Source organism: Octopus sinensis, linkage group LG2, assembly GCF_006345805.1.
Source record: "Octopus sinensis linkage group LG2, ASM634580v1, whole genome shotgun sequence".
In the NCBI taxonomy this organism is placed as follows: Eukaryota; Metazoa; Mollusca; class Cephalopoda; order Octopoda; family Octopodidae; genus Octopus; species Octopus sinensis.
Window position 1 is genome coordinate 92,218,629 of NC_042998.1, and position 23,772 is coordinate 92,242,400.

The following is a 23,772-nucleotide window of genomic DNA, read 5'->3' on the forward strand; positions in this document are numbered from 1 at the left end:
CTAAACTGACTCTCTCCCTAATTAGTTGGGCTATGACCCTCTCCATGACCTTCATTACCTGATCCAACAACTTGATACTTCTGTAATTATTTGTATCTAAAGCATCACATTCACCTTTGTAGCAGTTGACTATTATGCTGTTACACCAGTCATTAGCTATGACTCCTTCATGTATCACCTATTTAACTATAGGGGTGACTAGGCTATAGCCAACATCAGATATTTTGAGCATCTCTGTGGTGATTCCTGATGGGCTGGAATAACTGGTCCCTCTGTTGGGTTGACATTCGGCAGACTCTCTTTCTCCCATTCATTCTCTTTATTGAGCAGCCTTTCATAGTGGCATCTCCAAACCTCTCTCTTAGCAGCCTCGTTTATTGCAAGTGAACCATCATCCATGTGGACACATTTCTCTCCTACGACATCATGATTCTCTTTCACACGCTGTCTTGCAACACGAAATACCTCAAGTCTTTGGTCCTCTTTGCACCTCTTGGTGCAGAACATTGGCAAATTTTTTCTTATCTGCTTCCCCTCTGGCTAAACAAACCTGTCTCCTAGCTTTCCTTCTGGCAGTCTGATAAAATTCCTTGCTACCACCGTTCTTCCAGTCCTTCAAAGCCTGTTTCTTTTCTCTAATAGCCCTGTCAACAACATTGTTCTACCACCACGTTATTTTGGGCCGAGAGGGGACTTTGCACCATCCACAGATCTGGTCAGTGGCCCTCAACAGGTTGTCCCGTAGAAACCTCCAGTTGTCTTCCACATCATGTGAAGCTATATCCCCCTCTATTTTGTCAAAGGCTTTGAGTAATACGTCTCTAAATCTCTGTCCATTTGCAGGATCTTTAAGCTTCCAGACCCTTCTCCTCCATGCTGGTCGTATTCTGGGCATCCATTTAGCCCAGATCCTGAAGTCGCTAATTACCAGTCTATTGTGGGATACATTCTTTGCCTGGGAAGGTTTTGGCATTTATAGAAGGGTATAAAGAAGGAAAAGTGAAAGAGTGAAGGAACAAAATCTTTTAACATTTATTGTTTAAACTATGTTTCTGCCTACATTTTGCACAATGCATTTGAAGCTTAGTCACATAATAACCTTGTATATTCAGTATTTTTCAAAGGTTAACACTTCATTCTCAATGAACAAAGGTCAACTTATGCAATACCAATTGCATCATCTATAGTATAATATACAGACTATCCAAGATGTCCATTTAATTCATTTCTTCACTGCTCCTGTAATTGGTTACTTGAATATGATTGATTGATTGATTCTAGTTTCAGCTTATGAGCTGTGGCCATGCTGGGGCTAAGTTCTTGCTTCCTATCTGCTCGTCAGGGATTTCACTGTAACCTTTGATTACCTGTTCTTTGCTCTGACTGTGCAGTATAGAGTTTTTACTCAACACTTTCTGCAGTGTGAACAAGGGTATTTCTCATGTGCTACCAATTTTATGTTAACATTGCTACTTGGTTGTAGTTTGACCTTGCTATGTTAATGCTTATATTAAAAGAACCTTAAATAGAATTTGCAACATAAAATGAAAACCACATTAAAAAACCCAAATGTAACTAATAAAGCAATTTCAAAACCAATGCTCATAGTATTGCAGAGATACATGGAAAAGCTATTCTTTCTCCCTTTTCTTAAAATTGTAAATAAACTAGCAGCAAGAAATTAATTCTAGGTGTAACTTTCTTTTAGGCTGTTCCATAAAAATCTTAAATTAACTGCTGCAATTTGCAGACTACTATTTTAAGTCATAACTAATGTTTATATCCAATTAATATAATTCATACCCACATTAATGCCATACCCTATGACAATATATCATAAATGAAGAGAAATTATTGAATGAATTTTACTTTTTTTTTTCTTCTGTATATTAATAAATGCTTGTACCTTCATTATTTCCCTTTTTAAAATATTTTCTATTTTTGAAGGTCACTAAATTATCGTTTCTAATTTTGATTTCATGACTGGAAGAGTATTTTTTTTTTTTTTAAGGTGAGAAAATATGAAATGAAATTTAACTTGGAAAACTATGAATTACTTTTACAAGTGTTAAATAGAAAATATATAACAAGATCTCTGGTGATTCTTTGAATCTGGATTTGATCAATAAGCCTAATTTCTAATTCAAAACTACAAAAACTTATTTTTATGTTGAATATCGAGTAGATAAAAATAAAGTTATTAAATTATAATACTCTAAGAAGTTGGTTGTGCTGGATGTTGCAATCGTTATTAAGATATTTTTATATCTTGTAATATATTTAGAATATGAAATTTTATTCATTGTATCACTGATTTGTATTTTTTCTTTTTCAGTTGATCAGCAAATGCAGAGTATAAGGTGAGACATTAAATATTGAAATACTCTTATTGAATCATTTTATGATTCTCAGTTTAAATTACTAGTTTGATCAGTGTGACATTTTTATTTTGGATGCAGTTATGTATGTATGATTCAGCAACTTTAAGTATCTTCATTAATGAAATTGTTTCACTTTGAAAAATTTTCTTTATCAGAAATAAATTTTTGTCAACTAATATGAATTTAATATTAGGTAATCAGCATGTCATGTTATCAAATTAGCTACTGCACCTTAGCTTATTTCCTAATTTTTGACTGCTTCCGATTAGACGTTTGTTGACATACACATGAATGGAAGCACTCCCACATAAATTTCATTGAATTACTATTTTGTGACTCTCATTCATACATCATTTAAGTGGAAAGGCATATGACCTTTCAGGCATTCTAAACTGTGCTTCTTTCTCCTGAAGTGGCTTTTGAAATAAGAGATCATTGTCATTCAAATTTAAAGTACAAAACCTTTTTTTTATTATTTTTTTTTTAGCTGAAAGACAACTTTAAGCTTTTATACTAAAAATAAAAAAAACTCCAAAAAACAAAACTTTGACAAATCACTTTAAATGGATGACATATGAAATTGGTATGTTACATCTGGTCTTATATTCCTTCCCTGCCCAACCTCATGCCACTTCCACTTATTACTTCATACAGTCATATGGATATTTGTGTGTATATTTTTATTATATTCTTGCTTCATAAATTTATTGTAACCTTTAAGAAAATCTGCTTTTCTGTCATCATAGAAACTGTATGGAGTTTTTTTGAATAGTGGTTGTGCTATAAATTTTCTGAGGTAAAGTTAGTTTCAAAAAAAGAAAAAAAAAAAAGGCATTTTTAGCTGATAAAAAGAAAAGTTTTAAATAGTTACACAGCCATAAATAAACCGTCTTGTTAGGAATTCGTGTGTGAAATTGTTAGTATTAGTATTATTATGGGTATTTTACTACATATTCTCATTGAATTGATTGTTGACTAGATGTTTGTATTGTGACATACCTCTTTTTTTCTTTGACCTGTTTTAAAATATGTCTTAACTGAATTCTTATTTATTAGTTCAAGTATAGAAAAGAGATGAAAGCCACTTAACAATAAAGAATACTGAGAAACATAAATTTATTCAATGTATTGGCTTTAATATAGAAATGAAAAGTATAGTGAGAGCAGGATGTAGACAAATCAACAAAAGACTTTTGCCAATCAAGGGCTAAACTACTGATTGTTGGTGTGTAGTTGTAAGTGCATAATGGATATATGTTATTTTTATAAACAAATTACTAATATACCCTTGTCAGTTTATGTATGTTGCTCAACAGACAAGTCTTAAATGTTGAGTTTTCTGTCATCATTTCATCATTTCCTGTTCTCTCTGCCTGTGACAGAATGTGCACTGAGATACTTGCCTCCATAGTATTTGATCTTTGGCTTGAGCACATCTGCCATACCTGTCCAGAGCTGCTGATGATGTTCCCTACAGGTGTTTGTTGAGGTTTGGAGGTGGCTTCCTCTGACCTGAATCAATGTTAGTGGACATACCTCATCTTAGTTTCATCAGCCATATTTTTCTGCGCTGACTCAGGGCATGTTGCAAGAGAGTATTAATTGTAAAGTTTCCCTTCTCTTAAGATTGATTGCTTTCACTGCTGGTAAGGGGCTCAATCTATCCTTACAAAAATCTATTTAACCCATAGATGGTACCCTGACAGGTACTACCATTCCAGCTCAGAATGGACCTGGAAGTAATGGTAATTAAGGAGTGACTCCATGCTCCCTACAAATTCAAAACTTCTAAACTGGAATGTCACTACCAGATGCAGTTTAATGTCATACCCAGGGTGTTCAATATAGGCCATGTAATACTTCTTTTTCATGCATTCTGTAGTGTACACTATGTAAAATCTAGAGTATGTGTTGGCATCTCCAATCAAGCCATTTTATAGTGTACCTTATTCAATTGGGATTAGAAGTTCATTCAGTTTTTTTTTTCTGATGACATACTTAAGTAAATATGGCTTCTATGCAATTAGATACACAGTATAAAGAGCTGAACTTAAAACTGTACTCAATCAGAACTTTCTCTAAGAAGTTGCCGTTTGAGAAAAAATTGAATTTAAAAATAAACTTCAAATGACAACTTCTTAGATGGTTCTGATTGGGTAAAGTTTTAAATTCAGCTCTTTATATTGTGTATCTAATTGCATAGAGACCATGTTTACTTGAGTGTGTCATCAGAAGAAACATTTGTTCCTTGTGGTCTCTTTTTCTCTTTCTTTTATGGGTCCCATTCTAATAAAAAAAATTTAGGCATTCATTTAGTCTTGGAACAATATGCAACGCCTTAATGAACTTATTTTCTATGCATTTATTTTCACTGTGATTGATTATATTAATGTACAAAGATTTGGTTCTTGCAAATAAGGCTGATATGAAATAGTCAAACAGATCTTTGAGCATCATAAAAAAAGTTCATTTCAAGTGGAAATCTACAAGAGAAACGATATGCTAATTGCATTAGGTATTTAATGTTGTATTTAATGCAGGCATCTGCACTATTAACACATGGGAAATTGTGTATGCCTCATTACAAGAAAATATTAGCATGAAAATACTGTCTACACATACAGACACATGCACATACATGCTGATATATATGCATAAAATGTGTGTTTTTATATTGATGGTTTGCAGAAAAATTAGTGCATCACACTAAAATACTCTGTGGTATTTATTGTCTTTATGTCCCTTTATGCCAAGGTGAACATAATCATTTAAGTGATAGAGATTGCTAAAACAAGTATTGTGTGATGTTTAGGGATCAATATATGTAGCTGAGCCTCTGATGATAGCACTCCAGTATGACTGCTGTCCATTGACTGAAACTAATAAAAGAATAAAAGAATTTATATTGTATAGATGCTGAGGTAGCACATACAGAGTACCTTATATAGGAGCATATTAACTACAGAGTTAACTTACTGAAAAACAAGGTGAACTGTTTTCCTCAGTAGATCTGAAGGGAGTTACCTCCAGATAGCATTACCTCACAGGTAATATTAGAGAAATGAATAACTACATTATTTACATTTGATGGATATTTGTCCTCATCTTATTTGTTGATAAACCCTCAGCCTTCATCGGGTGTCTACTAACCTGGTTTCTCATTCCTAATGTTATTATTATTCAGGTAACTGCCTGGAATCGGACTCGGAATCTTGGGGTTAGGATAGGACAATAACCACTACGCCATATGCCCGTGGGCAGTTATGGAGTGAATTTTAGGGCTTATAAATCTAATATTGTCCTATCCTTCCTTAATACTGGTTCCCATATACTACTCATATCTGCACTCGGTCTGCTTAGGAGGTTGTTGTGTCCTTGCATATGTGCTGCTTCTTTTAGTTGTTGTATTTTCCAGTGGTGTTCTCTGTCTATTATTTTAACTTCATCCCATAGGGAAAGGTGGTCTCTATTTTTCCCTAAAATTCACTTCATAATTGCCCATGGGCATATGGTGTAGTGGTTAAGAGTGCAGGCTACTAACATCAAGATTCTGAGTTCGATTCCAGGCAGTGACCTGAATAATAATAATCATAAAAATAATATTGAAAAATACCTTAAGAATGAGAACCCAGGTTTGAAATTTCCCCAAGACACCTGATGAAGGCTGGAGGGTATATCAGCCAAAACGTGTTAATAACAAACAGGATGAGGAAAAATATCCGTCAAATGTAAATAATGTACATAATTCCTCATCTCTTAAATATAGAACTGAGATTATTCTTGCAATTAGAAGAAAAAAAAATCCCTCTGAGCATCTTCAGATCTAAAAGCAACTAAAAAGTTCAAGGTTAGCTAATCTAAATTTTTGGAATAATATAGAATAATATAGGTAACACAGTCAGGATGGGTCTTTTATAACCAACTGGTGAATGCAGCAGTCAAGTTTCAATCTTGTTACGTCTCATCAGTGAAGCATATTCACTGTAGTTGGTGAAACTTAGAAGTGAGCAGTATATTGTTAAGGCCTAATACTCTTAACCAGTCTCACTACATTCCTCCTTGTGGCTTGTGAGGGCTATGCAGGCCTTGTACAGATGTGCAGTCAGTAAGGTGAGAGTTAACTATGAATTCAGTAAGGACTTTAAACACACTTGTAGAAGTTCATCAAGGCTCAGTTGTCTGCTATCTTCTCTTTATTATGGTGCACCAGGATATAACAAAAGAGCTGAAGATTAGTTCTCCATAATAACAGATGTATTCTGTTGATCTAGTTCTTTATGCTGAATCTGTAGATTTAGAGAAGAAATTTCAGTCATAGAAACAAGTTCTATAGTCAAAAGGCCTCAGGATAAATTTAGCAATGGTGTAAGTTTTAGCATGCTACCATTAGGGAAATTGCAGTGCTTGATATGAAGTAAGGCATAGGCATAAAGTGTACCCCATGTTAACTATTGATGGAGAAGAGGTGTAGTAGGATCACAAACAAGCTAATGGGGAAGGAATGTAACAGAAGTAATCAGCAGTAAAAGTACACATGAAATAGATTCTCTCAAATACTTGGGAGGTTCCTAGGAGTAATTGATAGTACTTGGTTCCAAGGTAAACATGTTGTTACTTATCATTGTCTGCCTTTTCATTACTTCCCCTGTCTCTATTACTCTCTCACCTTTGTTACTCTGTTTTTTTTTCTCCCTCATACTCCCCTCATTTTATCACTCTCCCTCACTTAGATTCTCCCTTACATTACCCTTTTATCTGTTCTCCCTCTTGCACTCTGGTTCTGTTATCTATTCACCCTTTCATTCATGTCCTGAACTAACAGCTCCCATCATACTTTTTCTCTTCTATTACCCTCTTTCACTGTTTCTCTTTCATCACTCTCTTTTCCACTTATCCTGTTGGTGATACTGCCATGAACAGATGGGATCCCTGAAAGCTCTTTAGTATTGCTGCAAACAAGACAACCTCTCTGGTGATGGTGTTATGATGAAGTGCATTCAATACATTCTGTAAAGTAGTTGACATTCGAAAGGGCATCCAACCATAGAAATCAGGCCAAAAATGTATTGTATGCACAGAACAAATTTTTTCGCCTGAGAGGACGCTAGTTCTAAATACAAGTGACTTGGACTGGAATGACACAATTAAATAATTTTAGCATGGAAAGTGATTTTAAAATGATGACTACTACTGCTACTGTCCTATTACCACCACCACAATTATACATGTATTTCTCAGCTCATATTTTATAAAGCACTCATTGTATTCTGTGTCATGGTTTCTGCTTTTCCTCATCTTACACAGTAGATATTAAGGGATTTTTATTATATTGAAAATATTTGGGTTCTTTTTTACTTCTACATTCCCTAAATAATTTCTGATCTTGGTGAATATTATAAAAGTTTATGTGTAAGAATTGACATTTTGACATTTTCAGCAAATAAAGAACTAGAAGTTTCTATTTGTTTATATCTTCCTTTTTCCATGTTAGCATGGGTTAGAGAAATTTATATTATTGGGACATTATGGATGTCCTTCTTGTTATTGTTTTTCAACTAGCGGATCTCTTATTCCACACATTTTTGAGCACATAGAACTAATAGATGATTTGCTGAGAGAGAAATGACGAACTTTACTGCGTGTAGGTCAGAGCTTTTACATGTGAAGTGTACTGAATATTTATATTCACACATACTATAGATACACAAAAACATAGCTCACCCATAAGTGAATATATGAATCTGTTATATAAATTTAAGATTACAGTTTTAATATCCAAATCTAGTATTTTGTTATTTACTTTAACAAAATTACAAATCTAGACATGTTTTGTTTATCCATGAATGCAAGGCAAACGCTTTGGTCGTGCACAGCCTTCCATGTGTATGGAGAGAGTGGATTTCTTGGTTGAGATCACCAATGATATTGTTTTGATTCTTAATTAAGAAGCACTTCACTTATTCCATTGAGTATGTTCTGAAAAAGCATGGATGATAAACAATCTCAATTTATTCTTCTATAAATAATTGGCCTTTCATCTGAGTATTAATTAGAAAAACAATGAGTTTTGATTGAAGTATTTTCAAAAGATGATGGTATTCAGTGAACAAAAAGCTGCATCTGTAATATTAATATATGAAGCTTAGCTATCAGTCATTAGCAAGCATGACTTATGTAGTCACTAGTAAATATAGATACGCTGTCAACTCTTCTATCTTTGCTCCTGCAGAATACCAAGGATATGACTGCTCAAAGGAGAGAAAGTTGAACCACTGGTTAGTCCACATTACTCTGGATGGCAATCTGTAGCAGGATTACTCATTTTTATCAGCTGAGTGGACTGGTCTTGCATGAAATGAAGTGTTTTTCTCAGTTCAGGAATTGAAACCACTATCTTACAATCATGAGCTCAACACCTTAACCACTAAGCCATGCTCTGCCACATTAGTTAGCTGGTATCTATTTTTAGTTTGGAGCAATGTGAAATGATATGATTTGCTCAAAGACACAATAGGCTGCTTCATCCAGAAATTGAACCTATGAGCTTATGATTGTGACATTAAATCCAACCACTTAGCCACATGCTTTTAATATAAATAGATTAAAAATTCAGTTTGAGAAGGTCCGGGAATTTTAAAAACATTTTGTCTCTTCCAATGGCTTCTCGATGTTGAGTTATCATTGCAAATGCAAGGGCAAACAGTTCTAGGAATCTATTATTGTCTGCTATAGGAAATTTAAAAAATAATTAGGAATAAAAAGAATGATAAAAATTGTTAATTGAGAATAAAAAAGAATAATAATTGAGAGAATAATTAACTATGTATTTTGTTGGTTGAATTGATGATGTCCTTTTAAAAGCATTCTTATGAAGCAGCCATCTGTAACTACGTAGATATATTTCTTTTATCTAGTTCATTTAATTTTCTTTACACTAATTAATAGTTGCAATAATTTATATCCTTATCACATTGTATCCAGCCATGTGTTTGTCATTTGTTTTGTATCAACAAATTATTTCTATGGATTCATATTTAATATTTGAATGTTATCTTTTACTGTCACATTTATTTTTCATTAGATGGCTTTGTAGAATTTGGGTGAAGGTGTGGCCTGGAGGTCAGGACATTCAGCTTACAATCATGAAATTGTGAGTTTGATTCTTGGATTATGTGTCATGTGTCCTTGAGCAAGACACTTTATTTCACATTGTTTTAGTCTATTGAACTGAAGCAAGTACCAACTGACTGCTACTGCAACCTTCTTTCCTTCCAACTGTCAGATCCTTGATGCTCTATTGAACCAAGGGTAGTGGGGCCAAGTGTGTGTCTGTCTGCTCACAGCTACATAGACACCAAAGCAATTAATGAAAGCATAGTACATACCATCAAGTCATGTTTGTTAGTTATAGCAGTTTTGTTTTATCAGTATCATTATTGTTTAATGTCCATTTTCCATACTGGCATGGGTTAGACGATTTGACAGGAGCTGACCTGCCAGGGAAATGTCCAGACTTCAATTGTCTCTTATGGCATGGTTTCTATGGCTGGATGCTCTTCCTAATGCCAACCAGTTTACAGAGTGTGCTGGGTGCTTTTTATGTGCCATCAGCATGGGTGCACAGCACCAACAGGTGCATTTTATGTGGCACTGGCACTTGTAAGGGACAAGCCTGTATGCATGGATGACAGTGATTCTACTCAGCTTGACACATCTTCTCAAGTACAGCAAATCTCTACACCTCCTGGTCTCTTGTCATTTCCTCAGCGAGGCCCAGTGTCTGAAAATCCTTTCTCACCACTTTGTCCCATGTCTTTCTGAGTCTACCCCATCCTCAGGTTCCCTCTAGAATTAGAGCTCAGCGCTTCTTTATGCAGCTGTCCCCATCCATACACATCACATGACCAAACTAGTGCAATTCTCTCTCTTGCACACAACTGATGCCCCTTATACTCGGTTTTCCTCTTAAATCATTTATACTCTCTCATGTGAACATGTGTGTGAGTGTATATAAGACCATAGGCATGGTTGTGTGGTAAGCTTTGTGAGTGTATATGGTAGATGAAAACTGAAAGAATCCTGTCGTATATGTGAGTTACTGTTTTTTGCCTTGACATTGTACAATAGTTGTAAATAAGTGTCGCCATCATGCAAGTAAATATGTCTGTTCATGGGGAAATATTACTTTACTTGGAAAAGGGTGAGTGTTGGTGACAGGAAGGGCAACTGAGCCCATGCAAGTGGGTGTTAAAATGATGACGAAGATATAGGCCTCATGATTTATTTACAAAATATACTTCCTCCTTCTAATGTGGAAGACCTCTTATGACAGTATGAAATTGTAACATTATCACTAACTTCTTAGTCATGGTTAGTGCAAGCAAAACCGGTCTAGAAGGTAAATATATTATTTCATAAAAACATAAAATTTTTGTTCAACATAAGACTTTTGCTCATTTTATAGGCACAGGTGTGGCTGTGTGGTAAGAAGCTTGCTTCCCAACCACATGGTTCTGGGTTCAGTTCCACTGCGTGACACCTTGGGCAAGTGTCTTCTATAGCCTCAGGCCGACCAAAGCCTTGTAAGTGGATTTCGCAAACAGGAATGGAAAGAAGCCAATTGTATATATATATATATATATATATACATACATACACACACACATGTATATGTTTGTGTGTCTGTGTTTGTGCCCCCACTGTCACTTGACAACCAACGTTGGTGTGTTTATGTCCCCGTAACTTAGCGGTTCGGCAAAAGAGACCAATAGAATAAGTACTAGGTCTACAAAGAATCCGTGGGTCAATTTGTTCAACAAAAGGTGGTGCTCCAGCATGGCCGCAGTCAAATGACTGAAACAAGTAAAAGAATGAGACAATGAAAGAACTTTCCTTCTTTTTTATATTCTTCACTACAATTCACTAAGAGAAAAAAGGGAAGTAAAAAGATATCTACCATTTCACTATGTGTGTGTGTATCTATCAATCTACCTGTATGTGAGATTATTCAGAAAATATTTGTCAATGTAAGGTAGAAGACAGTTGCTTGAAGTGGCACACTGGGATCAAACCCTAAACCACACAGTTGTAAAGCAAACTTCTTAACCTCACAGCCACGTCTACACCTATCAGTACTTTTACAAATTTAGACAGGTTACATTCACCTACCATCTATTTGTGTATAATCTGTTACATCAAAAGTAAAGCAAGGTTCTAACTTATTGTTCACTGAGCTTTATGTTATAAATATTTCTTGTAATTAACTAAAATATCCAACTGTTTGCAGATGTCTGAGCATGATGAAGTTAACATGGGATGATCTGTTGCACAGTAACCATTAGTACAGTTGCTGGCAGCCAAGCATTTGAATCAATACTGCAAACTAACCAGTCACTTGTTAATTATTCTCTACTCCCAGGACAAGTGGACCGGTAGGCTCGTCAGAGCATCTTATTGTGTTTAGTTATGGCTATCAATGTTCTGAGTTCAAATTCTTCTGAAATTAGCTTTGTTACTCTTTATTAAATACTTAGCCTTATTATTCCATGTTCACATAAACATATCTTTTACTTGTTTGTCATTTGACTGCAGCCATGTTGTGGTACTGCCTTGAAGGGTTTTAGTGAAACAAATCAGTCCCAGTAACTATTTCTCTTTTCAAGCCTCGTACTTATTCTCTTGTGATATGAACAAGCCAACACTGGTTCTCAAGTGGCGATGTGTAACACACATGCATGCACACAATAGGCTTCCTCATAGTTTTAATCTACCAAATTCATTTACAAGGCATTGGTTAACCTTGGGCTATAATAGCAGACACCCAATGTGCTGTGCTGTGAGGCTCAGCCTGAAACCCTATGGGAATGAACTTGAAACTATGATGCAAAGCAAACTTCTTAACCAAATAGTCTGGAGGAAAAAGCAGTGTCCATGGCTCCTTTGCAAGCTCTCTGGTGTCAGTGAGATTTAAGATTCCTCTGAAAGTTGCAAATTGATGCTTACAGGAAAGGATTTCTTGATCAGTCAGTTCTGAGGAACAGAGGCCATAATAGCACTGATAGACAAAGCAAAGAGAGGTGGTAGTACATGATTGGCCAGAGGTTGTAGTGTATCTGTGACTGATTTTATGCCAGTCAAGTTGCCATTCTCTGGATTTGCATCTGTTTTCCATACTAGTATAGGTTGGATGGTTTGATAAGAGCCAACAAGCTAGAGGACTGTGCCAAGCTTCAATGTCTGTTTTGCTTTGGTTTCTATGGCTGGATGCCTTTCCTAACACCTGCCACTTCACAGAATGTACTTTATGCCTTTTACATGGCACTGGCTATGGAAGCAGATTTATATGCGAGCATCTTTTATTTTCTCTTCTAATAAAAGTATTTCGTATTTTATTTTATTGCTTTTTTACATAAGATTCATTATTCCTCAGATATATATGTTAATGGGCATATTCTTCTGAGTCTGTCTTGGTGTTTATTATAATGTTGATTTCACTTAGAAGAGGGACTATGCTTTTGTATTATTTCCATAAAATTCTTTTCTTGTACCATGAGAATAATTGTTATGCAATCAATGAGTTCTTAACAGCAATGATGATGATGATCATTTTAATGCCTGCTTTTCCCATGCTAGCATGGTTTAGATGAGACTTACTGAGTCAGATACCCTTCTTGTTGCCAAACTTTACTTATTTCCAAGTAATGTACTTAGTCCTATTGTATTTTGAATTATAACTGCTCAACAGGTAGATACATATTTACAATGGAGACAGCGTGATACTACTTATGCATCAGTGACATTATTTTATACAATGTGAAAGCAACAAAACACAAATGGAATTGCACTAACACACTCATACAGATGAACTTTCATACAGTTTTTCGCTACCTTTTTTACACTCTCAAAGTATTGATCAACTCAGGGTTGTAGTAGATGACACTTGCCCACAATGCCATATAGCAGAAGCAAATCAGAAACTACACTGTGGTTATGAAGCAACCTGCTTAACCCCACAACTATACCTGTATCTATGATGTTCTTGTAATTCAGTTTTGAGGATGTCTTCATTGCTCTGCTATTGGAGAGCATAAAAGTAATTGCTCTTTGACTTTGACTAGATTCTTGCAACCTACATAGAACTATTATCTGAGTACTGTATTTTAGATTCTTTATTCAGATTCTTTACCTATCTTTGCTAGCAATTAGGCCTGCATAGGTATTTACTTCCTACATGTGTGCACATGTCAGTTTTATATATCTTCATCTATATCTTAACTTTTGTTGTTTTCATTGTTCTTACTTCGTAACCTTAATTAATTAGGTTAACATAAGAACAGCGAACTTGCCTACCTGACACTATTTTTTTTTTACTATGTTCTGAATTAGTTTAGCACATATAGTGTTTATACAGTTGTTATTATCAGATATATTAGCTATTTAAATATTGTTATTTCCTCTCTGTTGTATATATAGTGCAGGAGGTTTTGGTAGAGAGAAGCCGCCACTTTAAATTGACTGTTTTCAACACAATAAATGTTAAGAGAGAGAGGTGAGAAAGAAATGAGGAAAATGAGAAAACTGGAATGTGAAATAACATGTTGCTCAGTGGGGGAAAAAAAAGAGGTTTTAAGGAAAAATCTCAATAAGATAATGTATAAAAATGCTGGATTAATGAAATAATGTTGCATATATTATTTATGCAAACTGTGTTACGAAGGTTTGACATTGAAACCAGAGTTCTGACATGTAAATAAGATGAATTAATAGCAGTTCTTTCTTCTAAAAGTTTAAAATCTTCATGATCATTTAACATTCATTTTTCCATGCTTACATGGGTCAGATGAAGCCCAAGGCAGATTTTTTACTGTTAGATGCCTTCCTGATGCCAACACCGACCTGTTTTGAAGCACACTAATAGCCAGATGTTTTTCATGGAAGACTGGAAATGTATAACATCACTTGTTTCAATGATGCTCATATACAATGATGTCAAGAGTGTGCGCTTGCATGCATGTATACACACACACACACACACACACACACGAAACAGGGTTCTCAAAATTTCCATTTATAAATCTATTCACAAGGTTTAGTCAGCCCTGGGCTATAATAGAAGACACTTGCCCAAGGTGTAGGCAATGAGACTGGACCCGAGACCAAATGGTTGGGATGCAAGCTTCTTAATCACACTTCCATGCCTGTGCCTGTATATTAAGAATATTAGAATTCTTTATGAAACTATGAAAAGGAACCAAATCCAATAACCATTTCACAATTAACATGTTATCCATCACATACTAGAAGCCTAATTTGCCCTTGTAATCTATTGGCTCTGCAGATTAATGAAGGGTTTTCTATGTGATTACTTGGACTAAAGAAGCATCATCAACATGTTCTTTTGAACACCTTAGGGATCCATTATGTGGTTACTTAAAATAATAGTTTTTTTTTATATGGTCACTGAAGCAAAAGAGATCTTCCATATGATTTCTTGAACTGCTGAAGGGTCCTTAACGAAGTCATTTGAGTTAATAAAGGATCATCTATGTGGTTCCCTGCTCTAACATGGCTGTTCAGCCTGATTGAACTAGTAACCAAAAGTTGCATTACATCTCTTACTCTATGAAAAATGTAGGATGAACACATACACGTACACAACTACACTACACTAAATATTATGCATGTACAAATACAAGTGTGTGTGTGTGTGTGTACATGCAGGCAGGCAGTGAACTTCATTGATTGAGGTTAACTTACAGCTAATAGACTTCATAATTGTTTTTAAATTTCTTGTATGCAACCGTTCACTTCTTTTCATGAATGTCCTGAGTAATGAATGCTATTAATTCATATTATTTACATGTAAGAACTCTAGTTTCAACTGTAAACCTTACAAGCACAGTTTACATAAATTATATATATATATTTATATATATATATGCAATACTATTTCATCAATTCTGTATTCGTTCTTTATCAAAGTGCAATTTTCCTCTTCCTTGCATTCCCTATGGTTGATTGGGAAAATTATTGATCATAAAATATCAAGCAAGTATTACAGACTGTTGATGTCAGTCTCTGTTGTACTTGATGAAACTTCTCCAATTGCTTAAAACAATGTCTCTTTCATACTCAATTGTTTTGTTGCAAATTTTAACCTGAGACTATTTGCTGTATTACTTCGAATGTTTGAGTTTTTCTTTCCAATTTTGAATGTAACTTACATTTCGTTTATCATGGCATTACACTGAAAATGAAATTTTGTAAAGATGCAAGTACAGCTGTAGTATTAAAAGTTCCTGTTGCATTCAAGTATTTTGGGGTTCTTTTCCACTACATGGTATCTTGGGCAGTGCCTTCTACTTTGTAATTTTGGAAAATAGAAACTGTAGGAAGCCTATAATTTATGTGTGTGTGCACGCACAAATGTATGAGAATGTATGAGGGCGGTAAGCTGGCAGAATCGTTAGCATGCTAGGTGAAATGCTTAGTGGTATTTCGGCTGCTGTTATGTTCTGAGTTCAAATTCTGTTGCAGTCGACTTTACCTTCCATCCTTTTGGGGTTGATTAAATAAGTACCAGTTACACACTGGGGCCAGTATAATCAACTTAATCCCTTTGTCTGTCCTTGTTAGTCCCCTCTATGTTTATCCCTCTATGGGCAATAAAGAAATATATGTATGAGAATGTTGATATCCCACAACTTCACTTTAGTGAGATGGCAATATGTTTATACAGCTGGTTTACATTACAAGTAGTTTTGAAATTTCAAAGCCCTTTGGAAAAAAATCAATCTCTTAATTGAAAAAATGTGTAAGAGTTAGTGACAGGCAGAGCACCCTGCCATAAAGGCTTTCCCCAGATATGTCCCAGTCCAACCCACACTTACATGGAAAAATAGATGTTAAATGAAGAAATGAAATATGTGAGCTAATCTTTGGCTTTATCTGAAGTACCATCAGTATTTAGATTCAATTAAGAGCAGCTGCAAAAATAAGTTGCCTTGTCCACCTCTTTTCTAAATTTTCTCTTCAGGTGGATAGTACCATCCTAATGAAATAGTCTTGTTCCTTTAGAGATTACTGAAATTGTTTTTATTTTACATTCAGTAGGAAGCTTTGCTAATCTCTGATCATGCCATATAGAATATTTGTTGTGGTGAAAAAAGCTTGTGTCTATTGCTTTATACATTTTTTTAGGACAGAAGATGTGGAAACTCCAGCAGTGACTCCCAGGCCAGCAACAGATGAAAAAAGACCTGAATTTATCATTAAACCCAGAAAGCAATTTGGTGATGTTGGTAAATCAGTCAAGTTCAAGGCATCATTTGAAGGAAAAGGCACCTTACGTTGGGAAAGATATAGCAAAGTCATTGAACAAAGTGAAAAATATAAAGTAAGACAATTTTCTTTAACTATTCATTTCAGTTTTTGTTCATAGAGTTATACTTTTAAGTGGATGTTTAAATCCTTTCTTTAGATTCAAATCTTTCATGTGAGTGTAATCTACAGTCAGTTTACAGCTATGGTTTTCTTTGAATTTTTTTCCTTAAGAATTAACTCTCTTATAGAGTGTGTTTGTCTATGTGTACATGTGTTTGTGTATGTACACATATATATAATATGTACATATATATATATCATCAGCATCATTGTTTCAATATTCATTCTCAATGCTTGCATGGGTCAGACTGAATTTTGCTGAGGCAGGTTTTTTTCGATCGGATGGTGCTTTTTACAAGCCACCACCACGGAAGCCAGTCAAGGCAGCGCTGGCATCAGCCATGTTCGGATGGTGCTTTTTACGTGCTACTGGCATGGGGCTCACAACTACAATTTCCATTTGATTTGATTTTGATAATGTTGATGTACTTGACTCAATAGGTCTCCTCAAGCACGTCATGTTGCCCTATGATCCAAGGTACTTTTGAGTGGGCTGGTTATGCAACACTGGTGTAGGTTACAGCTGTGGACTCACTTTATTTGCTGGGTCTTCTCAGTCAGATTCCTAGTTTCTAATGTACATAACTGTAGGTAGTAAGCATCACTCCCATTCTACTTCTCAACGGTTTAGCACCAGATAATTCAGTGCAAAAACAATTCAGTGCAGGACATCTTATTGAATTTAGGTAAAGGTTATTTTGTATGGGCGTGTGTATATGTTTTTTTTTTTTTTTGCTGGTGTTTGTTTCATATATATGTATGCTTTTTGTTTATGTATAGTTAATCTATTCTATGACTGCTGTGTTTGTAGGTTGCATGTGCATTAGATATACTATCAACACCAATATAATGTAATAATAATTGCATATATTTCATGCACTGAATTGTCTATTTGCTAAATTGTCGGTATTCCTTCTCAACCATATCCTAATTCTGCTTTTAAAAGTATATATTTATATTTCATTACTTCAATTTTATATACACACCCACGTATACACAAGATAGATTATTGGCTTTTATGAATAAAGAAATATATATATCTTTAATTTTGTAAAAAGCTATTATTTATCTTTGGTTTTTTTTTTTATTAATTCTAATGCTAAAATATAAAAATTCAGTAAAATAAGAATATGCATACTTCCTTTATATTTATGCATTAAAATGTGCATTTTGCTAGTTGGTTATATATATATATCTCTTTTACGAGGGGTGTATGAAAAGTCTTGAGCCTCAAAAAACAAAACATGGTACAAAACTTTTCATACACCTCTCGTATTTGACATCTCATTTTGATCAGGTCAGTGAAGTAATATAAACTCGTGCCTAATTTGCTTATGCTGACTCCACCTATGCAATTAGTGTGACCGTGAAGTATCTCATTAAATAATAAAATTAGATGGTATACGCCTTTTACACACTCACATATACCAAGTCTATGTTGTACTATTTCTATCCAGCTGCTTCTCACATGTTAAGTATCCTTTTGACACTGTTAACCCAGAGATCTCTATCTCAACGATATCTCTATTCACCTTCTTAGAGTTCAGCTCCTCTTCTCAACTTACAAAAATGATCATTTCCCCTGGTTAATTCTGAACAGTAAACAAGTATATTTCTGTTCACACTAACTTTCAATTTTATTATTTTTGATCTCGAGCTATAAAATGAAATCCAAGTTCCTGTAAAGCAGCTATCTAAAGCCTACATTCCCGAGTGAATGTAATATGAATAATTACTAGTCCACACAGCTGTTTTCTGTAACCTCGTAAACATACCTTTATTCAGGTCTTCAAATAAAAAATATAACTTGTTGGTTTTAGCTAACAACTCTGTCATTGGATGAATCAGCAAAGGAATCTTTACACTCTCAATTTCTTTCTTTTTCTTTCTTTTTCAAGTACATTACATGCAGGCTTGGATGTGTAGTTTAGAATTCTACTTTCCAACCACATAGTTTTAGGTTCACCCCTACTGCATGGTATCTTGGGCAAGTATCTTCCACTATAGTCCCAGGCTGACTGAAGCATTGTAAGTGAATTTGGTTGATAGAAACTGAAAGAAGCTTGTGGAGAAGTGGCAATTGGTTGTACTTGATGAAAGTCAAGCTAAGTAAAATTTCTGTCTTCCATACAGCAGGCTTGTTCTGTCAGGTGCTGGTGTCACATAAAAAGCACTTGTGCTGGTGTTACATAAATGCACCGCCAATGGCACATAAAAAGCACACAGCACACTAAGTGGTTGGTGTTAGGAAGGGCATCCAACCATAGAAACAATGTCAAAACAGACAACTGGAGTCTGGACAGCTCCCTGGCAGCAGCCAGCTCCATGTCAAACTGTCCAACCCATGCCAGCATGGAAAGCAGATGTTAAATGATGATTATATATATGTATATATATATATTATTTGTTTCAGTCATTTGACTGCAGTCATGCCGGAGCACCACTTTTAGTCAAACAAATCGACTCCAGGACTTATTCTTTGTAAGCCTAGTACTTATTCTATTGGTCTCTTTTGCTGAACCATTAAGTTACGGGGAACGTAAAATTTTTTCTGTAATGAGATAACAAACCAAGGCTGAGTAGATTTTAGAACATTTATAAATAGGTCTTACAGCTGTTTCTAGGATATTTATTATATCCCTTCATCGGAAACGGTGTGATATATATATTTATATATATATATATATTTATATATATATATATATATATATATATATATATATATGATGGGCTTCTTCAGTTTCCATCTCCCATATCCACTCACAAAGCTTTGGTCAGCCTGATGCTATAGTAGAAGATACTTGCCCAAGGTGCCATGTGGTTGGTAAGCAAGCTTCTTATAATGCAGCCACTCCTGCGTGGGTTTAATGCTCTTAGCTTAGAATTTTTGGGGACAACCAGATTGAACCATCTCAAGTCCGAAAAGGTTGTGACTTCTGGTACTTTACTGAAGAAAGAAAGCCAAGAATGACCCATCTTTTATGCCTGTCCTTCTAATTGTTGTTTCTCTTGTCCGCCTTTGTGTTGTCTATCTGTCCGAACGTTTTAATGCTATCTATTGCGTTTTTGTTCCATTTTTATACATACATACATATATGATGTTATATATATATGATGTTGGTTTATGTGTGCTAGTTTATTACCCCTTGTCTTGACATTATGATAGTTGTAAATTAGTGTCATTATCATACAAGCAGTCATTTGTTTCCACCTTACTTGGAAATAGATAAGAGTTAGTAACAGGAAGGGCATCCAGCCATTGAAAATCTGCTTTAATAAACTTCATCTACAAGTATGGAAAAGTGGATGTCAGGAAGCTGATATATATGTGTGCAAGGCAATGAACTTGCAGAATCGTTAGTACACCAGGCAAAATGTTTAATGGTATTTTGTCTGAGAGTTTGAACTCTACTGAGGTCGACTTTACCTTTTATCTTTCTGTGGTTGATTAAATAAGCACCAGTTGAATACTGGGGGAGATGTAATCGACTAGCCCCCTCTCTCGAAATTTCACACCCTGTGTCTATAATAGAAAGGATATCGTGTTTGTGTTTGGTTCCCAACCACTCTTAACAACCAGTATTGGTTTGTTTACATCCCTGTAACTCAGCAGTTTAGCGAAAGAGACCATTAGATTTAGTACCAGATTTAAAAAAATAAGTACTGGGGTCAGCTTGTTTGACTAAGCTTAGTATGGCTGCAGTCCAGTGACTGAAACAAGTAAAGGATAAAAGATCATCATCATCATCATTGTTTAACGTCCGCCTTCCATGCTGGCATGGGTTGGACGATTTTGACTGAGGGCTGGCGAGCCAGATGGCTGCACCAGGCTCCAATCTTGATCTGGCAGAGTTTCTACAGCTGGATGCCCTTCCTAACGCCAACCATTCCGAGAGTGTAGTGGGTGCTTTTTACGTGCCACCAGCACGGCATAAACTTGATATTTTGAATGATAAAGTCCTTGAAACACTGCAACTGAAAAACGATAGGGTGATCATTGCTGGAACACCTTTTTATAGATTTACTTGTTCAGAGTTGGTTTGGAGCTAAACAACAACAATTATTTAACTGGAATATAACTTCTACAGTGTTGCACAAAATCAAACTAGATATCAGAAATCTTCAGCATTTTCTCAACTGCTTTATTACTCGGTCCATGAATTAATTTTCTCTCACTCTCTCGTCCATGAATTAATTTTCTCTCACTCTCTCACTACACACCCACACCCAAGATCTAATTTACTCCAACAGATGTTGGCTGAGGACTGCACGCACACACACTCTTTCTCTCTCTCACATACTTGCAGGATATAGTTTTGTTCGACAGATGGTAACTGATATATATATATATGTATATAGAAAGTCAGCATGCACACACACACATTTATGTATTTCTAAATTAACATCTGTTGAACTTAATTATATCGTACTGCTAACTGATCAAGTTACCCATAGATTGATTGAACATTCAATTATCTGTATACTGTTGAAAAGTGTATTAAGTAGGGGCAAAAATTGTTACCCATTTCAGGATTGACACTAAGTTGGCCATGTGAACCTTAACTGTTCATAGGATGGAATTTATCTCTAGTTTTTATGGTGTTAAGTAAGTGAGACTTTATGCCTAAGAAACTAGTCTATTACCAATAATTTTCACCAGAACTTTTGGTACCTGTTTCTGACTGTTAGGTGAATAGTCATATAGAAAAAACTGCTCTACGCAGAGACTAAACAAGATGTCTGTGATAGATTTGAACTCCTGATACATGTATTTGTAATCCAATAGCTTATACGGTCCCTCATGTTGAGTCTTCTTAAGCTTCCAAGTCAGTATTTTCATATTTCACAGTTGCATGGCTTGTTAAGTTAAATCTACAAACTATTCACGTAATGTGTACACTGAGTGTGTTATCTTTGAAATTAGAAATTTAGACTCATTTAAGGAATATATCGGCTGAGATACCAGCAACTCGTAGAACTTTGTGACTAACATTGCATATGTTCATCTGGGAGAATAAATTGATACTAAAGCCTTAGTGTGAATTATAGGGGGCTGAGCAAAGAATTTAGTCTGGCAGGTAAGACACAGTGATGATGTTGGGAGGAGAGATGGTTGGGTCAGTTGGGTCTGAATAATGCAGTTAGTTCATAAGATGAAGATGAAAGCACTCCGTCGGTTACGACGACGAGGGTTCCGGTTGATCCAAATTAACGGAACAGCCTGCTCGTGAAATTAACGTGTAAGTGGCTGAGCACTCCACAGACACGTGTACCCTTAACGTAGTTCTCGGGGATATTCAGCGTGACACAGAGAGTGACAAGGCCGGCCCTTTGAAATACAAGGTACAACAGAAACAGGAAGTAAGAGTGAGAGAAAGTTGTGGTGAAAGAGTACAGCAGGGATCACCACCATCCCCTGCCGGAGCCTCGTGGAGCTTTAGGTGTTTTCGCTCAATAAACACTCACAACGCCCGGTCTGGGAATCGAAACTGCGATCCTATGACCGCGAGTCCGCTGCCCTAACCACTGGGCCATTGCGCCTCAGCAGAAGTCATTATAGTATCAGAATAAGAAATAATGAGAAATTATTGTTAGTGCTGAGGATTAGTGCATTCTTGAACTCTGGTATTGGCATTGATTCCATTATTGTTAGTAACATAATGGAGTCAAGTTCTAAGGATCCATGCTTGTCTGTTTATTGTAGAGTGTCTTGTGCTTGAAAGTAAAGTTGTAACTCTGTATTATTAATAGAAATAAGTTTTGACAACTTTATAACTTGAATGACAGTAAATTTAAAAGAAGGATTTTTCAGGTATCTACTTACTTTCAGGAATATGATATTTTAAATTTAATGCATCAGATATTCATATTTTCTGTTTTTAATGATCAATTTCAATGTTATATATTACATACAATTATAAGATCTAGTAATTAGAAAGTGAATAAATTTAAAACATCTGTTTCTATGAAATATCTCTTTGTAGTTACTTTGGCCATAGAGTTAAGTAGAGCATATTCCATCGTTTAAAGTGTTAATTTTCTCATATTTGGTGATAAAGAATTTAGTTTATTAATTTGAAATCTCAAGGCTGAAATATGTAGTTTTTCACATAAAAATCACATGCTTTGAACAAAGACTTAGAAAATAAAACAAAAAAAAAACCAACAAAAAACAAGTGAATATTATTCATAAGATTTATAACATTGTCATATATATATATATATATATATACAAAGGTGTCAATAAAGAAGGTACAAGTTCAATTTTCTCTTGGCTAATATTTTTTATTTAATTTTTGTTCACAAGGTGGGGGGGAACACAAACCCTATTTACTGTTCAACTCCAGCTAAGCTTTAACCAAAAAGAAAGTAAGTCTAAATCTAAATGAATTACTAATCCATTTGTTTTTTCTTTTTTTTTTTGCCAATTGTGCTTTTTTTTAAATTTGAACTGTGTATTTTTTTAACACTCACAGCTTTACCGATCGTTGGACTTTAACTATTTGGAAATTAATTCAGTTGAGCTCTCAGATGCTGGAATTTATATATGTATTGTTGAAAATGATCTGGGATGTGATACAGCAAGTGCAGTTCTTGAGGTTTTTGGTAAGTATTTCTTTCGTTGTGTTTTTGTATATATTTTCCTCTATTTAAAACAGTGTGGAATATAATATTAAAAGTAATCTTGAAATATTCAGTAATCATTTTAAAATTAAACCTTAAACATCATTTATAAAAAAATAGTAGCTGGTTCAAATGTAGTTTTTTTCTTTATAATTTATTCATAACAGGATAGTAGTGCCTATGACCTTCACAGGCCATCCTAGACTTGTAGTATTGATAGGGTTGATAGCTTTAACTTTTGCAGGTCACTACTTGCTGGATAAAAGTTGGCACGAAGGGAATTTCAGACAGATGTCTAAAAAGGAAGGATGGAGTAAAAAATTTA

At 35.0% G+C, this 23,772-nt stretch overlaps 1 protein-coding gene across 6 annotated transcripts in view; it reads left to right on the plus strand.

Annotated features, from left to right (window-relative positions):
- Nucleotides 1-23,772, plus strand: part of LOC115229261 (myosin light chain kinase, smooth muscle) — a 137,444-nt gene that overhangs the window by 44,367 nt on the left and 69,305 nt on the right. For all 6 annotated transcript variants that reach the window (XM_036515486.1, XM_029799653.2, XM_029799666.2 and 3 more), the window contains exons 3-5: nucleotides 2,336-2,360; nucleotides 16,581-16,776; nucleotides 23,300-23,429. In XM_036515486.1, coding sequence (XP_036371379.1) covers nucleotides 2,336-2,360; nucleotides 16,581-16,776; nucleotides 23,300-23,429 — 351 coding nt within the window. The remainder of the gene's footprint in view (nucleotides 1-2,335; nucleotides 2,361-16,580; nucleotides 16,777-23,299; nucleotides 23,430-23,772) is intronic.